Source organism: Medicago sativa, chromosome 4 (assembly GCF_051527215.1).
Source record: "Medicago sativa cultivar Bolivia chromosome 4, Bolivia_mono, whole genome shotgun sequence".
In the NCBI taxonomy this organism is placed as follows: domain Eukaryota; kingdom Viridiplantae; phylum Streptophyta; class Magnoliopsida; order Fabales; family Fabaceae; genus Medicago; species Medicago sativa.
This window is the reverse complement of record NC_140752.1, coordinates 8,602,698-8,622,373: the sequence shown is the minus strand read 5'-3', so window position 1 is coordinate 8,622,373 and position 19,676 is coordinate 8,602,698. Positions and strand designations below refer to the sequence as shown.

General features: G+C 34.4%; 2 protein-coding genes across 2 annotated transcripts; both read right to left on the bottom strand.

Annotated features, from left to right (window-relative positions):
- Nucleotides 1–961: 961 nt before the first annotated feature.
- UVR3 (DNA photolyase family protein) lies at nt 962–6,689 on the bottom strand. The gene is made up of 14 exons (XM_085758455.1): nt 6,322–6,689; nt 5,098–5,169; nt 4,893–4,973; nt 4,558–4,728; nt 4,423–4,491; nt 4,119–4,205; nt 3,896–3,994; nt 3,726–3,809; nt 3,307–3,393; nt 3,084–3,155; nt 2,882–2,995; nt 2,685–2,772; nt 2,495–2,590; nt 962–1,467 (listed from the first exon to the last, which is right to left on the bottom strand). Exons 1-14 carry the CDS (start codon nt 6,622–6,624, stop codon nt 1,286–1,288), a joined length of 1,605 nt encoding a protein of 534 aa, XP_085614581.1. The 5' UTR covers nt 6,625–6,689; the 3' UTR covers nt 962–1,285.
- A 6,130-nt stretch (nt 6,690–12,819) lies between these two features.
- On the bottom strand, nt 12,820–19,452 carry LOC146926031 (boron transporter 4-like). Its single transcript, XM_085758454.1, has 14 exons — nt 19,385–19,452; nt 19,154–19,282; nt 18,983–19,065; nt 17,782–17,974; nt 17,061–17,199; nt 16,793–16,958; nt 16,335–16,501; nt 15,980–16,153; nt 15,769–15,864; nt 15,034–15,150; nt 14,302–14,618; nt 13,844–14,111; nt 13,555–13,680; nt 12,820–13,212 (listed from the first exon to the last, which is right to left on the bottom strand). The coding sequence occupies exons 2-14, from the start codon at nt 19,264–19,266 to the stop codon at nt 13,159–13,161; spliced, it is 2,013 nt and encodes a 670-aa protein (XP_085614580.1). The 5' UTR covers nt 19,267–19,282; nt 19,385–19,452; the 3' UTR covers nt 12,820–13,158.
- Between the last annotated feature and the right edge of the window lie 224 nt (nt 19,453–19,676).

Below are 19,676 nucleotides of genomic sequence, written 5' to 3'. Positions count from 1 at the left end.
TATTTGCACTTGCATGGTGAATGGTGAGAGGAGGAATTGTTTGTTCTAAGTTGTGGAGGAAAGGAGGAATGAAGGAAAATGCAAGAATCTTGCTTAAATACTTAAGGTTGGTACACGGCTAATCACTACTAGAAATTCCAGTATATTCTGCGGATTTTTCGAAAGACTTAGATGCTCAAGTAATATCTTAGCCTTAGCGAGTAATCTTTTTGAGGAATTGGATCCGCAGGACGATTTCCTGCAGAATTTGTTGTTTCATATACTTGTTCACCAACAATTTGGTATCAAGAGCTTGTTCGATTCAACAAGAGAAGATTAGCCATGAATAGAAATGGTAATATCTCTGCACATTTACCAGTTCTTGACGGAAATAACTAAGACAAATGAGTGAAACAAAATGAAGGTGATTTTTGGATTTCAAGACGTGCTTGAAGTTGTTAACAATGGAGTTGAAGATCTTCTTGCAAATCTCATTGAGGTTCAGAGAACTACACACAAGGAAGCAAAGAAGAAAGTTTGCAAAACACTTTATGTATTCATTAATTTGTGGATAACAAGGTGTTTGAAAAGATAGCAGATGCAGAAAGCTCAAAGGAAGCTTGAGACATGCTTGTGAAATACTTCAGTGGTGGTGATAAAGTGAAGAAGATACGACTGCAAGCATTGGGAAGGCAATATGAGCTGTTGCAGATGAAGAATGATGAAAAGATCGAAAATTATTTCTCAACAATCATAACAATCATAACCATGAAGAAAGATGAAAAAATTGAAGATTATTTCTCAACAATCATAACCATCACCAACCTCATGAAGCTATGTGGTGAAACTCTATCATAGGAGGTAGTAATGGAAAATATTCTTAGAATCTTACCATCTCAGTTTGATATCGCTTGGCAATAAAAGTAGAAGCAAAGGAACTGAGTGTCCTTCAAAAAAAAAAAAAAAAAAAACACAATCTGTGTGATATCTCTAACGTGCCGTATGTGACACTAACATTAGTTATGGAATAATTAATTCAATTCCCTAAGAATTGCACTACATTACAAGAGTGAAGAAAATAACTTTTCATGATATAAGACTACCTTACATGACAACAGCAGCTAGTATCGGTCTCAAGTTACTCCTACAAGTCTAGGATACTAGTAATATTAATATGCACTACATTATATACATGTCTTATATGCAAAATGTCATGAAATAGCTAAGCAATGTTCCAAACTTGCATAATAAACTACAACTCAAAGTCTCAAAGCATGACAGTTGAAAAAACCAGTACAAATTTTCCTCAACCAATCAGCAGCTGCCTAGATCTTTTAGATTTAGTTCCTTGTTCTTGACCCTCATCCAATTTCCTCCTCAAGTTTTTCAGATCATCTTCACTAACCAAACCATTCAGTGCTTTATTTAATGCATAGGCCTCACCCATTTTCCTTTTGCACTCTTTACTTGCAGAGTCGTGAGAAACAACTGAAACATAATTTATACAGCATAAACATGGATAATATATATAAAATCCTATAGAACAGGAACAAAAATGTCAATTTGATCAGGAAACTATGTGATAGAATAGCAAAACCAGCTCTAAAGAAGCAGATAAATAAACACACACAAAGAACACAGACAGTTGATTACGTAATTCGGCTAATTATGCTTACGTCTCTGATAGCAGAGGATGAATGCTGTAGTTTATCCATTATGCAATACTTATAATTACAGAGTATCATGTACCGCATGCTCGAGCCTCTTCCACTTATCAGTTAATAGGAGTCTTACTCAACAATATGTTCTAAAGGTTATTAAAGCAATCCATTTCATAACTACCCTCACATGTCAGGGTCATAAGAAACTAGCATGAAAGAAATATTAGCAAAATATAAATCAAAAAAATACAACTTCCTCTCAAGAGAATCTACTCCTCCCTTGCAGCACCTCATCCGAACCAAAAAAAATCTTCCAATATATGAAGTTGCATATCATAAAAAACTTTCCACCAGACATACAAACGACAGCAATGGATGGTATGATGCAACACAGCAGAACATACATGACACTAATGAAAGCCAATGAAAAAGATAGTAAACCAGATGTTGAGTATGGCTCATATTCGCTGATATGTGGGCAGATGTTCAAGTGTAGCATATCAGAGTCAGTGGAGCTGAAGTGTAATGGATGCTCTGCCCTTTGGGCTTGACCCATTCGTTTGTTGGGTTACAACTAGGAGAGTTAAGGGGTGCGGGAAACAAAGTCCTTGCGGTATGGTTCAGCGGTAAAGTTGTAAACTGGACCGTAGTATTAAACAAAGCTTTGTAATCAGTAAACCTAATTAGGTGTTAGAACTGGACCGTTGTATAATAGAAAAATGAAACATCAACTTTACCGACGGATACATAGACACAATTGGCCAAACTCCGTGATCAAATGTTGTGTTCTTGTGTGATTATCTTCTTACTTTAGAACCGGATTTGTTATTCTAACACTAAATAACAGCACTGACCTGGCATTGGATAGTCTTTTCCGATTATGCAATTTGCTTTGGTCTGGATGCTTGGAGGAGCAGTCCATGGTTCATAGATGTACGCCTTGGGGATATCTGCTCAACCACATTCAATTCTAAGTTCTAACATCTTATCAATGAGAATTTACTAGATACTAGAGATGGTGAAAATGAGGGAACTTAAAATTACCTTTTAAGACCGGGAGAAAATGCCTAATATAGTCACCATTAGGGTCATACTTCTTACCAAATGTGGTTGGGGAATAAATACGATTATACTGATCATCAGAGACAATAAATGTACAAAATGTCAGTGAAACATTCAGGATTCAACCTCTAAAACAAAATTTAATCACTTTGTACTGAAAATTCAGAATTAGTTCATACCTGATAAAAGAAAGATGAACATGAGAGCCACATCCAGTTTCCATTATTAATTGCCCAATCTGAATCAATCAGAAGCCTCTCAAAGACGTCACGTCCTTTTTCCCAATGAACAAACTGTCATAAACCAAAAAAATAAAAAATTGGTATAGAATAATGGAATATGAAAAAAGTTGGCAAGCTTGAGAGTATCAATGTCATATACCAGATCACCTCGAGTTAGAAAACATGCAACAGAATGCCGTGCTAAATGATGCATCCAACCCCATTGGCGTAGCTACAACAGAAAAATATGATTTTAAATGCATTTTCTGAATGAGAAGGCTGATAAAAGTGTCATAGTACACAAGATTTGAAGCATGGAATTTCAAAGTTAAACCTCCATTTATAATTGCTTTATTTGGAAAAAAGGATGTCAAAACCCAAACCTGGACCATGATAGCGTCAATCCAGGGAAATCCTGTCTTAGCATCTCTCCAAGCCTCCAGAAGTTTATCATCATCCTTCCAAGGAATCTACAAATTACAATAAATAAGTTTCAAAACATGTATAATGATTAAGAAGTATATGTTTGCTTTTAACAAAGGATTATCAATAAAGAACAACCAAATAGTAATAGTCAATAATGATTTCAAGGATATAAGTATTTAAGTGACAATAGAAATAAGGACTCTTGAAGCATGAACATAATAAGCTAGCTAGTGATATTTTATGTTTTGATGCAGAAGTATTTCATGTGCTAATGTAGTATTCAAAATTCCTAATCATAAGTTGTGTAAGCTGAATGCACCTAAAGATAATATCTATTTCTTTCTTAAACTTTAGTAACCATTGATTGCTGTCTCACCTGCTTGCATATCCTATTGCCTTTCATCCTATCGAAATTTGGAGTCCCAAAAGCTGCGGTGTAAAAGAAATCTCGCCACAACAACTGCACATGTCAACAAGATAACCTTTTTAGTTTCCGACGTGGAGCTCGACAAACAATACTGTACTAACTTCTGGAGATAATGTAACCTGTCCTAGAAGAGACACAGGTGGTGAAGTATGTTTTGGCAAACTTTTATATACATCTTGAATGCATTGGTAGAAATATCTGGAAGAGAGACAACCAAACTGCAAGGAGATCAACAACAAGCAAAAAATATATAAGAGAAACTAAAGGTTCAAGTAAGGTTAGTAGTTCAATCAAGCCAAAGAGACATGTTAAGCAATACAACTTTTACTGTTCTTGACTTACTTTCAAGTAAGGTGATAAAATTGTTGTTGCTGGCTTAAGAAATGCAGATGGATTACCCTTGGGTTTCTCAAAGTGTGCCACCCACGGCTGAAATCATAAAAAAAGATAAGAAATTAAGGCATTTACAAATTACACAAAAGAAGAAAAAAAAGCTAAAATAGTGTAGTATGTTAGTTATATTACAAGCAGTTGATCTTTCAGCAAGAAACATCAATTTTATATGTAAACATTGATGAATTGGATTCGTGAGTCGTGAAATAGACCCAACAGATTTAATTTTTTAATACTAGAATGTTCAAAGTACCTTGTCTTTCATGCATTCTTCCAATCTCTTCAATGCTTCTGATTCACCACCTTTGAATGGAGAGAACTCCTGAAATTTACTTCTCTAATTATGTGTTCCTAAAGGATTATTAATCTTGAACTATAATATGCATACCAGTTGATCATCTTCATATCCAAGGTCTTTGATTGTTGGAACTTCAGAAACATCGCAACTTCCAAGAGGGCCAACTGGAGGAAGTGAAGAATACTTGGTTGCAAGAGGAGACGGCGGTTCTCCTGCAAGCTTGACAAACGATTGATAACTAAGTGGCGGCTTCCCTCCATTCTGATTTGGCATTAGCACAAGACCATGGACAAATTGATCATGAATTAATGGAATCAGAACAACAATAATACAACAAAAAACCTATGAAATTCAGTGGTACATAATTAATTGGTAAAAGAAAAATAGTTAAATCGGAGATAAATCCCTTCAAGCTTCAAACTCACCTTCTGTATAATATCTGTTGGATTGAAAAGTGTGTGGCTGACAGGAGAGAAAACCTCAATTCCTGCCTTAAGTGCATAGTCCTGTAATAACCAAAACCAAAATTAAATATGCCTTCAACTCATCATTAAATCTCATGTCCACATCATACAGTGTATTTACATTAACTTTCTACAACATCTAAAGCAAAATAACAGTGCTCATCACCTTGACTTTAATATCCAAAGCCTGATAATATGGATCAGTGTCATACTCAAAGCATAACTTTCCAATGTTCCACTGCATCAACCAAAATAACCAACAGAGTTAACTACCATAACTTTTGTCTATATACCAAAAAAAGTAACAGAATTAATATCTGTTTGGGAGAGTATTTTCCCAAACTTGTGATCAATGAACTAAAAGTGATTTTGTCATGTTTGTTTGTAAAATTTAAAATGGATTTTACCTCCAAATCTCAGCTTGACTAGACGCGATAACAAAAATTTGCAATTCTACCATGTTTCATGTGAAAATACTAGCGACAAACATGAATTCATCTTTATAACAATTTCATTCAAAATCACGTTTGAGAGCGTGAATTTACCTAAGAAGTTTTTACATGGGGTAAAAGTTAAATTTTTTATGTATGTTTGTAACATGTCAAAGTTGATTTTACCTCCAAACATCAGCTAAACTAAGAGTAATAAAGTATACAATTTTTGCACTAAGTTGATAAATCTATACTAACTTATATGTCAAATTTGATTAAGAGAATATATACAATCAAACACATAACTTCACTACAATCCCAAAGCTGATTTGTGTTTGTCTATACTAATAAAAATCACTACCCAAGAGCACTTGGATGAGATGGTAAGGGATCCTTCCAGTTTAATCAGAGGTCATGGATTCGAATCCAGCCCTGAGAATGCAACAATATTAAATCTCTTAAAAGCGAGTTTTCTCACTCATTGCGGTCCAATCTAATTCGAAAGATTAACCTCTACACGTTCACACCCAAAAAATACCAATAAAAATCATTTTTTGCTCAACTTTATCACTTATCGACCACACACTCATTAAAGTTTTGTCCATAAAGGCATAAACTATCAAAAACAGTTTCTCATAGTAAAAAAAAAAATCATTATTTTAGATTCTAATTAATTCAAAAGCATAAACAAAACACACTATTAAAATTTAAAACCACTAATCTTAGGTAACCAAAAAAATCCACTAATGTCAGATATGGTTTAATATTCAACTATATCTAACAGCTAAATAAGTTTTAGTTTAAAAAAAAAAAAGTGATTTTTCACAAAAATAATCTCTTATTCAATTAAAAATCAGTTTTTACGAAAATCAATCCAAACAAACACTTAAAACAATTAACTTCCACAATGCAACAACAACAATACTAACAAAAACAACATTAAAATTTATTTTTGATACCTCTTTCAAGCATCGAATAAGAACTTCACTAGGATCACCCTTAAGAACCAACAATCTCGAACTAATCTTCTTAAGATTAACATCAAGATCACCCAAACTCTCAAGCAAGAATTTTATCCGGTTCAGACCGGCACGAGATGAACCGGGCGAGAATGCATTTGGGTCGGGTTTCATGTAATGCGGGTCAATAACAAAAAGAGGGTAGAGATTAGAATACCCTCGCGTGGCATATTCTAGTGCCGGGTTATCGTGGATCCGAATACCCTTTCGAAACCATATCATAGAACCCGACCCGAATCCCATTGAGGAAGAAGAAGAAGTAAGTAGTTAATCGCATTTGGTTTTGGTTTTCAATTTTGAAGTAAAGTGTTACGCGCGGGTTATGAAATGAAATGTATAAGAGGTGTGGTTGTGTCTAACGTGCGCTAGGGGGTGTAGGTTGTTGAATTAGAGGTGGGAAGATGAATTTGTGATTTGGTTTGTGCAATCGGCGTATGATGGAAGTGGTTGGAATGGAGGGAAATGTAACGGTACTAATATTGCCACGTAGAAGGGTATTTTACGCCCCATTGAACTTGAGTTCCAACTTACTTTATTTAATTCCCTAAAAAAAAAAAACTTACTTTATTTAATGTTAATTTTCAAAGAGATAAACATAATGAATAAATGATTCTCATTAAAAATCAGTTTTTACGAAAATCAATCCAAACAAACACTTAAAACAAGGAGCAGGTAGTTATATATATGATTTTGTGAGAACGAATGACTACTGACCCTAACTTTCGACTTAGACCTAATTGAATTGTTCCAATAAACATGGTTAGTCTAGGAATGGATAATCGTTTGTTAGTGATATTAGGTTAACGTTTATAAAACCTTCAAAGATTATTAGATCACCTAAGGAATTAGGGGCTGTAGTTTAAGAAGAGGGTCCTAACTCAAGGGATTGATTAGGGCTAATTTGTTAATCATCGTGAAACTAGAGAATCATTAGTAATAATAGGTACAGTAACCAATTAGGGGAAACATAGAGGATTCGAAGACCTGATCTCATCTCTCTCATTATTTTCTTAATCAAATCTATTTCTTTTATTTGATTTCATAAAATCAAACCAAATCTACTGCCTAGTGGCAAGCTAAAATAAACTTTTATACATCTTATTTTTATAACGCAATTGAATAATTGAAGTTAAAAACAGTCCTCGTGGGATCGATATTTTTACTACTTCGATAGTATTTGGTACACTTGCCAAACGTCTATCAAGTTTTTGGCGCCGTTGCCGGGGACTGTTGAATTATTTCAACAAGGCAATTACGTTATAATTTAGGATTTCTGCAATTTAATTTTCTGTTTTTATTTTTTTTTACTTTTTCTGTTTTAGTATTCATTTGATTACTTTGTATTGTGCAGTGCTACTAAGGTATTTTGCTGTTTATGCGAGGTAAGGTGAGCTCCGACGATCTCGAATTCAATCCAGAAATTGAAAGGACTGCTAGAGCACTCCGGAAAACTGTCCGGTTGCAAAGGTTGTCTAATTCCGTTCCACCGGGTGTTCGAGAACAAATACCGGAGCAAATCTCTCTTGAATCTGAAACATCTGCTTCTCCTAGATCTGCAACTATGGAAGGAGTTGTACCACCGAGACCGAAGCTAGGAGACTAAGGGTTAGCAACTCATCGCGGTCAACTGACCCACACTTTTCAACCAGCTAACCTAGTTGCTTTTGACATCAAGACCACCGTCCTCAACGGTTTGAGGGACAAACAATTCGATGGGACTGAAGCTATGAGTCCTCATGAACACTTGAGCCGCTTTGCTGAAACTTGCGAGTTTTGTGTGCAACCAGCCACCGTGACTGAAGCACAAAAGAAACTAAGGCTATTTCCTTTCACCTTGACGGGAAGAGCAAAAGATTGGTTGTTAACAATACCAAACAGGACTGTCCAAACATGGGAAGAGTTAGAGCTGAAGTTCTTAGAGAAATATTTCCCTATGTCTAAATATTGGGAAAAGAAGATGGAGATCTCTAACTTCAAGCAAGGGGAGAATGAGTCATTATATGATGCTTGGGAGCGATTCAACTTGCTTCTTAAGAGATGCCCTAATCATGAGTTCACCGAGAAACAATACCTCCAAATCTTCACTGAGGGGGTAACACCAAACACTAGGATGTTCTTAGATGCTTCCGCGGGAGGTAGTCTCAAAAGTAAAACTGATCATGAAGTCCAAGCTTTAATAGAAAACATGGCTGGAAATGAGTATCGTGCTGAAGCTAAGAAGAAGGAAAGAGGAGTGTTTGGGGTAAGTGAGCAAATTGCTATCCTTGCTAACCAAGCAGCTATGAACAAACAAATCGAGGCTCTAACTAAGGAGTTTCAAGGCTTCACTTTGGCTCACAAGCAACAACAAGTAGCTTTAATCAAGTGTGACTTATGTGGTGAAGAACATCCCAATGGTGAATGTGTACCAGAAGGGTCTAGTGAAGAAGCTAACTACATGGGAGGATATCAAAGGCAAAATCAATACTACACTCCAGGAATCAACAAGCATCCCAATCTAAGCTACTCAAATAACAACGCTTTGAACTCTCAGATGCTTACTCCTCCACAACAACAACAACAAAGAAAGCCATCAACTCTTGAGGAAACTATGATGAACTTTATGAAGATGACTCAAGGCAACTTTGAAGAGATGAAGAAGAGTCAAGAAGCTGAAAGAAAGAACAATGAAGCTTCTAGAAAGATGTTTGAAACTCAATTGGGGAAATTAGCTAAGCAATTGGCTGAACAAAACAAAGGCGGATTCTCAAGTAACACTAAAGACAACCCTAAGAATGAGTCTTGTAATGCTATTGAATTGAGGAGCAAAAAGGTTTTGACACCTTTAGTTCCAAAAGCTCCAAAGAAGATGGATGATGTAGTAGTTGAGGTGGAGGAAGATGATGTAGTAGTTGAAAAGAATAATGAGGGTGTAGTTGAAAAAGAAAATGATCATGAAGTAGTTGAAAATGAAAGGAAGAAAAAAATAGAGGGAGAAAAAAGTGAGAAGTTAATTGATGAGGATTCAATCTTGAGGAAGTCGAAGAGTCAAATCTTGAAAGATGGAGATAAACCACAAGTTGTTCCATCATATGTGAAGCTTCCATACCCTCACTTAGCCAAGAAGAAAGAAAAGGATGAAGGTCAATTCAAAAAGTTCATGCAACTTTTCTCACAACTTCAGGTGAATATTCCTTTCGGTGAAGCTCTTGATCAAATGCCGTTATATGCTAAGTTCATGAAAGACTTGTTGACTAAAAGAAGAAAGCCTAAGGATGATGAGAACATAGCACTTTCAGAGAATTGTAGTGCTATTCTCCAAAAGAAGTTGCCACCTAAGCTGAAGGATCCTGGTGCTTTTACTATCCCTTGTTCCATTGGACCGGTAGACATTGGTAGAGCTTTATGTGACTTGGGAGCAAGTATCAACTTGATGCCTCTTTCAATGATGAAGAAGCTTAAGTGTGGGGAGCCAAAACCAACAAGAATGACCATTACTTTAGCTAATCGGTCAATCTCTTATCCTTTCGGTGTGCTTGAAGATGTGCTAGTCAAGGTTAATGACTTGGTGTTTCCAGCAGATTTTGTAATCTTGGATATGGCTGAAGATGAAGAAATGACACTCATTCTAGGAAGACCTTTCCTTGCAACTGGTCGTGCTTTGATTGATGTTGAAAGAGGAGAGCTAATGTTGAGATTCCATAAGGAGCAGGTAGTGTTCAATATCTTTGAGGCAATGAAGCACCAAGATGAGAACCCTAAGTGTTACCGGATTGACGTTGTTGAAGAAACAGTAGAAGATAACTCCCTTGAATCTTAACATATTCAACCTATGGAAAGAGAAATTTTTAAGTCTAAAGATAGTAAAGAAGTGCTTGAAGATGTTGGGGTGAAAGAGTGTGTTAAGCAACTTGAAGCGAGCACAGAACTTATGCAACAACAATCATCAAGAAACATCCGTGACAACAAGTATGGGGGATTGGAAACTTGGAACAATATGCCTAAGACTACTTTCACTGATCCTTGTGGTGTATTTGCTTATAAGAAGATCCCCTTTGGAATGCATAATGGGCCGGCTACCTTTCAATGGTGTACGCTTTCAATTTTCTCTGATACAATAGAAAGAGCTAGAAGGTACTATGACAAAGGGGTGGTAAGGAACTAGCCTTTTGTTAAAACTGTGGAGCTGAGGAAATTTGGTAAACAAGAGACATTAAAGGGTAAAGAACAAAAGTTGAAACTGTACCATGAAGGTGGACTCCAAAACAATGAAGAGGGAGAGATGTCAAAATGATCTTTAGGGGTCGTCATCAGTCAAGCTAGTGACGATAAAGAAGCGCTGAATGGGAGGCAACCCACTAGATTTACTTTGTTTTTGTTTTATTCTGTTTTTATTTTCCCCTCAATGTCAAAAGTCCGTGAACAACTTATTTCCCCGTTTGTGATAAATTTGCACTTGTTTATTATTGACGAATTTGTTTGTTAGTTGACTCTTTACAGTTTAGTAACAAATGTTTGATCAAAGTGATATTCCAAAATTTCAAAAGGAGGAGTGACTTGTTATTTCAAAGGCGAAGTGTACGGCAGTAAAGATAGGTAGTCACAACTCCCAGAAATCTCAGCCATAAGGTTCATTGCTAAATTTTGTTTTTCAATTTACATATATTAGATTATTCCATGCATCTACATTTCTAGAACTTGCGATTTTTCTCTATTGTTGATTGATCTTTGTCATTAGCACACTGAGGCAAAAGTGCTTGGTCCTGTGAGCCTTTTGAAGCCTACCCTGATTTTAATTGTTAAATTTATCCTTTTCTTAGCCAATTTGAGCCGGTAGGATTAGAACTTTTTATTCGGTGACAAACTACATTACAAACTTAGAGACTTTTAGGACTTGTCCCTCATTGTTTTTTCTGAGTTAGGCATTGTAGAATGTTGCTAAAGATTAAGTTTGGGGTTGCTATTGGAATTTGCAACCAATTAAGTTTGGGGTGGGGGTACTAGAGAATAAGAGAACAAAGAATGAAGAATGAACTTTATCAATGAAAAATATACACAAAAATGGTGTATGAAAAAAAAATGAAAATGAATGATGAAAAGAAAGGGACAAAACATTAAAAATCCGAGTAACTTCAAATTCGATTGTCCCTAATGTTAAAAATATTCTCTAGTACCTTTACAAGAATTGTTGTTCCATAAGGTGAATGAATGAAGGATTGAATGATGTGCTTTAACTTCCGTAGGAATGCCTAACTCAAATTTTGTGTAGCCTACTTATCCAAATATTATCCCACCTTCACCTAAGCCCCATTATAACCCTTAAAGACCTCAAAGTGTGCATTGACATTGATTTTGATTGACGTTTAGAAACTTTTCAAGCGTATGGTAATATGTAGATTGCATGTCGACTGTGAACCCTATTCAAATTGTTGCGTGGAGTTGTGAATTGGTGGATGCGAACAAGTCAAACTAGCTCATCTTTAGCTAGTAAGGTGATTGAACTTTTTGGGTACTATTACTTGATCGGGTATTTGTTATTTTACTGTCGACTGTCAATTTTACAAATGAATTCCTTGAGGACAAGGAATGGTTTAAGTTTGGGGTTGTGATGACATGCTGTCATTACGTAATTTTTAGGACTTATTTTGACATTTTGATAGAGTTCTAAGCAATATAAAGTGTCCAGGAGCAGTTAAAAGCAACAAAATTTGAAGAACTGGAATCAGCCAATCGTACTGCGATTTCACCATCGCAATACGATTTCTTGAAGTCAGAGAGCATGTTTTTGAAGGAGTTGGATCGTAATACGATCCAACTTATCGTGATACGATTTTAAGAAGGAGCTGAAAGTAAATTAGGGTTTAATGAAGTCATCGTAGTACGATTTACTAATCGTGGTACGATTGTGGGCGATCCAGAATTGCCTATTTAAGCTGAAGTCAGTCTCAAACAAAGGGGATTACGATTTTGGAGAGCTAAAGTGCGATTTTAACACCCAGAAGGCTGCAGCGGAGAGGATTTCATCATCTTTAACCTAGTTTATGTATGTTTTAATTCTTTCATTGATTATGATATTTGTAAACTCAATTATGAGTAGCTAAATCTCTTAGAGATTAGGTCAGAGACGAATCAATTGATCATATGTTGCTGTGAAACTCTATTATATATTAATGAATTTCTAGTTTTCATTCAATTCAATTGTTCTTAATGCTTTTTATATCCTGATCAAATATAAACATGATTTTGTGAGAACGAATGACTACTGACCATAGCTTTCGACTTAGACCTAATTGAATTGTTCTATAAAACATGGTTAGTCTAGGAATGGATAATCGTTTGTTAGTGATATTAGGTTAACGTTCATAAAACCTTCAAAGATTATTAGATCACCTAAGGAATTAGGGGCTGTAGATATACGTCAATATGGGTAAAATTTACAACCCTTGCTGCCACATCATCTCAAGCTAGAAACATATATTAAATTGCCTTTGCTCTAGTTGTGCTGCAATATATCGACGAAGATTGATATACTTAGTGCATCACATGAGTAATTACAAACACAAGCACCATGTTTTATCATCAATAAAAAGAAAGTACATGCACTATGAAGTTTGGTAGTTTATATTCACAATATAAAGAACAAACTTTCTGCTATCAATTATCTAGTTGTACTTCTCAATTTGACAAACTTGCACACTGAGCCACCATGCAAAACTTGACCTTGGTTGATAGCTTTCTCTTTTTTTTTTCTAGAGATAGAAACGGTGACCACTTACCATATTTTCTCCAAGTCCTTAGCTAGCTATTTGATGATTCATTTTCACATATTATTTCATTATTAGGATAGATTCCCTGCATGCAATGGAAATCATTGACATTCAAACAAACAAAACCAACTTTTTTAAAAAATAAAAAATAAATTGGTCATTATAAGGTTCCATTTGGATAAACAACCTAATAAAACACTTATCACATATATAAAATCCATAAATTATCTTTAAAACCTATTCCGGAGAGTTTATGGAAATAAGGAGAAAACAATTTATGTACCTGTCATAAATTGTTTCTTTAAATTCTTTCAAACATTCTCACAAGTATTTATGTCGGTAAATAAACTAAAATAAGTCAATTCAAAGAGACAATAAGTTCTAAATCAAGAAAAAAGAAATTTGGTAATCTTTGGTCACCACTTACTTGACCATGTCTTTCCTCTCTGAAGCTTAAAGTTCTGAGCTTCAACTCTCCTCTGCTTGTAGTTAATTCATCTAATATTTCACTATCAGACATTTCCATTGATCCAAAGCTAGGTGAATCCATTTGCTGAAAAAAAAGTAAAGGAACACTTTCACATTCCAAATTAATATTACCGATATCTACATGTCAGTGTCGTGTTCGGTGCCAGTGTCTATGCTTCATAGACATTGATGTGTAAAAAATTAGAATTGAGATCAAATAATGGTATAGGAAATTAAGCATTGCATACACTTAAAGAGAGTCTTGGAGCACCAGCAATTTCTTCATATTCAGCTGCATCTAGTTCTTTAAGATGGTGAGGACTAAAGAGCTTGGGGAGGATATATTGCCTCACCAAGATCAGTAAAAAGAATGGCAAGGGAAACAAGATTCCAGCTATTGGAATCCATGTCACTCCAAAACAAACCAAGAAATAGACACATTGGAAAATTGTGAAGAAGGCTATGTATCTAATTGGTACTGTTTCCACAAAGGAAGCATGATGACCCTCCAATAACCTGCCAAAATAACATGATTTTAAATTGCGGTTGTGGTTGCAGTTACAACTGTTCTTGGTTCGGTATAAGAAGAAAAACTGAACTGAACCATTATAACAGTCTGGTACAGTTCAGTAGAACTGAACCAGACTGTTAATGGTTCATCCCAAATTGATGAGGAAATGAAATTTTTAGAGTTACTTGTACTTACTTGAACCACCTACTAGGTGATACAAAGAGAAGCAGTATCCTTTCCCAGAATTGATTACCAGGAAGACTATCAATGGCCATGTATGCAAAGTATCCCCACAAAACAGAAGTTGGAATTTTCTTAATGACAGGCATGGCAAAGACTGATGCTCCAACAAAGAGTGATTGTAAAAGATTGCTCACTCTTTGCTCATTTACTCTAACAGGCAAGCATGCGTCAATATGCTTCTCAGGATCAAATGTATCTTTGTTTTCTCCTTTATCTTCACCTTTTAGGATTACCTCTTTTAGGTTCTCTAGTTCCCTTTCCACAGAAGTCTGAAAGTTAACCATGTTTGGGAAAAATAAGCTATGTTGCACTAAAACTTTAGATTGAAGACGGTGTTCAACGCCAACACGACACTAACACATGTGGTTATATTCAATTACTTCCCTTTTTTAAATAATTATGGGTGATGTGGCAGTGGTTGTGCCGTGTATGTGTGGTGTGTGTGTCAATAATTCATAGCCAATAAGTAACTTTAGATTGAAGGTGTATCTAGCGTCTAACACCGACACATGTTGCTGCACTCGATTACTTTTATTTTTCAAATTATTACCGATAGTGTGTTAGTGTTGTGTCTGATGTCTGTGTCTGTACTTCAAAGCCGATACATAACTTTACTATTTGTTAATTGTGTTTATTTGAAAGAACAAGATTAAATGTCAATTTCTATACTATTATAAGACTTACAACTGGGCTGCTGTCCATTTCTACAAACACTGCTTGCATCTTTCCATAGATTTCAGAGTTGCTAGCTTTCTTTTTTATGCTTTCCTTGGCACTTTCAACCATCTTTCTTCTGATCATCTGCAATTTCATAAATTACCTTATCAAAAGTATCCCATTTAATTTAATCATTAATACAAATAAATAGACACACAAGAGAACAACAATAGATCACATAGTTCGGTCAATTGTGTCAACGTCTCTTTCAGACCGACAGCAGGGTGGATAATGATTTTTTATTATGCAATGCTCAGAGTTAGAAAGTACAAAATTTTGTTTAAATACCGCTGTCCACTTATCAGAGAATACATGAGGTTTGTTACATGGATCAAACGACATTATAATATCATATCACGAATCATATCTACACAACATAATGCAACTATGATGGACTCTACCAAACTCGCATCTTTTCTATAACCTTCTCTCTAATGCTTTACAAAAGATTATGGGTATTCCCTCTAAAGTTTTCTACCGTGCAAAATGCAATACTTATAGTTACAGAATACAAAACTTTTTTTAAATATTACGGTCTACTTATCAGCGTCTATTTTCACTATGTGGGATCAGTTACATGGATCAAAAACCACTATAATATCATATTATGTATCGACTATGCAAGACTTCACCAAACTAAGATCTTTTTTCAAAAAATTTCTCTCCTATGCTTTATAAAAATTATAATAGTCATTCACCTACCAGACCCTTGAGAACTGAGAGGCTCTTAGTATGCATAGGAGATTGAGGAAGAACACCATTTGAAGGAGGTAAGCCAAGTAGTCCACAAATCAAAGTCTGTAACGTGTTTGCCAAAACAAAGCATTAGGTTTTTGCCACTAATAATGAGATTCATAATTATGCAACTTTCTAATAGTATTTACAAAGGGAATGTATGTATTTATATATATACCACAAATCCTAGTAAGAATATGTCATAATGATATGCAGAAGGTTTCTTGAGATTAAACTCCTTCTGCTGTGCCATCCCCGAAGCAACGCTATGATCAAAGAAGTAAAGCCCTGCTACCATCAAGGCAGGAATAAAAGCAGCAAAAATATATGTTGGAGAAACCCTTCCCATGTCCTGCAGCATAAATTGAAGTCAATATTTCCCCACAACTGCAACAAATATAACTTAGGGTACGTTCCATATTTTTGTAAAAGTTGATATTAACTTTAACATCTCAAATTTTGCAGAACCTCTTTTATCTAATTTCTCCATAAGTTAGATTATCCAAACAAGGCTTTAGTTCAACATGAATTACTTTGATAACTGTCCAATGGTGTAAAGATGTAGATTCCCAAGCTAGAGGAGCAACTAGTCTTCTTGGAATTTCAGAAGGTATTTTGCTTGGCACTGAGAATGACACACATGTCCATACTACCACCAAGAAAGGCACACCATAGTCTGCAATAAAGCTTCTCAACCAACCTATCCAATAAATAAGACCATGTCATATAAATATTCCTCATATATACTTTTAACAACTATGACACACTGATATGAACACAAACACGATACGGACACTGAACATATAAATACAAATAATATTATAAAAAAAAGTAGAAGTGATTGAATATAGTTACACGTTTCAGTATCGTATCAATGTCAGACATTTACACGTGTCAGACACCAAAGACATTTGTATTAAATAGCTTAACAAACATATGAATTCAAGAAGTATCAATTATGCCTCAACTCAAATTTATCATAATGACAAACCTGTCCCATATAACCAAGATCTTGCTCTTCTGCTCTTCAATGCTGTATAGAGAAGGCCAAATGTGAATATAATACCTAGTAAACCATTCACATAAAGCCAGTGAAATTGGTATTGTTCTGAAGTTGAGTTTTCATTTTTAGGAACACTAAACTCTTTTATTATTCCCTGCATAATTTTAGTAAACTTTTATTAGAATCCTTTTCAAGCAAAATTATATTTTAATTTTTATCTTCAGTTGAGATAGATTTCAGTCACATACTGACTCACCTTAATGGCCTCTTGAATGAACAAGACTGAAATCAACATGCCAAAAAGTTCTTCAGCAACCCTAGTAAATCTGTTGACGATATTGCCAACATTAAATATCGCTAGGAGAAACAGCAAGAGGGAAGTCCATACACAAACCCTGAGAAATTAATAATATCAATTACAGTTTATGTTATAGAAATAATTATATGATAACCTCTTGTGTTATAAGCACTTAATAAGTTCAAATAAGACACTTCAAAAAAAAAAAAAATCAAATAAAACGGTCTACATATGGGTTTTGTCTAACATGTACAAACAAAATGGTTTTGCTCCATGCACATATGTCTTTTTCACTGTTAGATTAAAACGTCACATCATATTTCATCTAATTTACTAATGGTGAAAATCGTGATTGAAAGGTTACGGGTTCAATTCCCGGAAACAGTCTCTTGTATAAAAACAGGGTAAGGCTGCATATGGTACACTAAATGATGAGACCCCTTTCCGAATCCTGCATATGCGGAGTTTTAGTGCACTGAGTTGTCCTTTTAGGGATAACCTTAGCATAACGGGTAAAATACTAATGGTGAAAATCAGTATATATAGGATGCAAGACTTTTTCACTTGTACACCGTAGAATTAACCTTTAAATAAGTCACAAATGTTTATTAATAGTTTATAGTATTGTGAATACTACAACGCCATTATAATAATAAAGAATTTGTCTTTATTTTGTTACCATCCAGCCCAAGCCAAAAAAAGTTCTTGTCCCAAGCCATCCTTATTTTTAGCAAAGTTGTACAAGTAGGTATACATGATGATGGTGGGTTCTGCAACTCCTACAATGAGGAGTGGTTGGCCTCCAATAATTGAATGTATGATTCCACAAATGGCTGTAGAAGCCAGTGTTTCTACTGTGCTCAATCTTCCATCTATGAACAAAATAAACAAAAAAATAGCTTTAGCATAAGAAGCAAATATTATATCCTTTTTCTATAATTTGTTTTGTGAAAAAAAAATCAGTTTCTTAAATAAAATAACCATTTTAAATATTTTCATCCGTTTGTTAAATATTGTTAAAAAATTGAACATCTAAAAAAAAATCTAAAAACTGATCAAAACAAGTTGTTGTTATTTGGTAGCTTTTCTAAAAAAATGATACTTGATTTTATTTTTCTAAAAAAATAATAATTCATCATCATATAAAAACACAAAACAAATTTTGCTTTATCAAAACACAAAACAAATTTTGCTTTATAAAAAATCTGTAAAAATTAATATAAATTAATGGATATCAAAATAATTTTTTTTTATTTTTTATAATTCGTAACAAGTAGCCCTTAATAGCAAAAGAAACTAAAGATTTTTGAAAACAAACAAAGCAAAAGAAACTAAAGGTATTGTGTTCTATTTGTCAAGTTTGAGAAATTTCTCAAGAAAATATTTAAAATAAATATTAATTTTTTTTCAATGTTATTTTAAAGAACAAATCTTGCTATAAATCAAAATTACCTTCTCCATCTCAAATTTTCAGAATCTCTCTTTATAATATTTTTAAGCTTATAAAATAACTTTGGACTTAAAAAACTTTCAATTGCAAAATTTTAGTGTGAGAATTTAGCTTGATGTGGAATGAAATTCAACATACCACCTCATCTTTAATTAGAATTATACATCTAGAGGTGAAGTGTATTGGTGGGCTAGACATATGTGGTGGTCCAAAAATTGGTGGTCAAACATCAAATCTATCAAGATGAAAATTGGTGGTCAAACATCTAGAGGAAGAACAAGAAGAAGATCAAGAGATGCAGCAGTGTTAAAACTCTTATGAAGAGTTTGTTTGAGGGATTAGTCTCCACAGTTACGCGCAGAGATGATACCTAGTTTGCGCAAAAAAAAAAAAAAAAAAAAAACCAAAGAACAAGAAGAAGAAGAAGTACCTGTGTCTCGATTCAGCTGCTCACCAAAGGCAATAACAGGTAAAGCAGAAGCAAAGAAAATATAGGTAGTTGGAGCCAATATCCTATCATCAACAAAAGTGCAAGTTCATATCAAACATACATAGATTTAAATTTGAAGAAACATGTTACATAAGATTTATAGAAACTTACCCAATACCAGAACGGAAAGCACAAGTCCAATCATCTTTATAACATTGTGCTCTTCCTCTTATATCACTTATAATTCCCTTAAAAGGTGATTTTAACCACTCCATTTCAAGCATAAATAAAGCACAGTACCTGAAAATGAAACTATATCTTAGGGAAGATTAAATAACTTCGCATTTAAGTACATGTATGTACCAATCATATTTTCCAGCAATAATATTAATGTAACAGTACCTTAGTTGTTGATCTAGTCAATAATATTCTCCAGCAAGATTTGACCCGAACACGTTGGTGTAGCGTGTGAGTACAATGAGTAGTACTAGGTAAAATATATACTATAGGAAAATGCTATACTATAAGCAAGGATTTGACCCCTATATTATAAGCAATCTCTTTGTTTTATATGAAATCTTCCGTCACCGTTTATTTTATGTATAAAACAATATGTATATAATATTTGCTTTGATAAATCTAAAATTTTATAAGAAAAAAAAAAAGATTTTGGTACTCTGAAGTTTGATCAGAT

Bases quoted from the DNA above. Each gene is read 5' to 3' on its own strand.
- UVR3 (XM_085758455.1), bottom strand. From the start codon at position 6,624: ATGGGATTCGGGTCGGGTTCTATGATATGGTTTCGAAAGGGTATTCGG. The intron at 4,974-5,097 runs GTGATGAGCACT...TGGTTATTACAG, and splicing joins CTTTGGATATTAAAGTCAAG to GACTATGCACTTAAGGCAGG. The intron at 4,206-4,422 runs GTACTTTGAACA...TTATGATTTCAG, and splicing joins AAGAATGCATGAAAGACAAG to CCGTGGGTGGCACACTTTGA.
- LOC146926031 (XM_085758454.1), bottom strand. From the start codon at position 19,266: ATGCTTGAAATGGAGTGGTTAAAATCACCTTTTAAGGGAATTATAAGT. The intron at 15,865-15,979 runs GTATATATATAA...AACACGTTACAG, and splicing joins TATTCTTACTAGGATTTGTG to ACTTTGATTTGTGGACTACT. The intron at 14,112-14,301 runs GTAAGTACAAGT...TTATTTTGGCAG, and splicing joins TCACCTAGTAGGTGGTTCAA to GTTATTGGAGGGTCATCATG.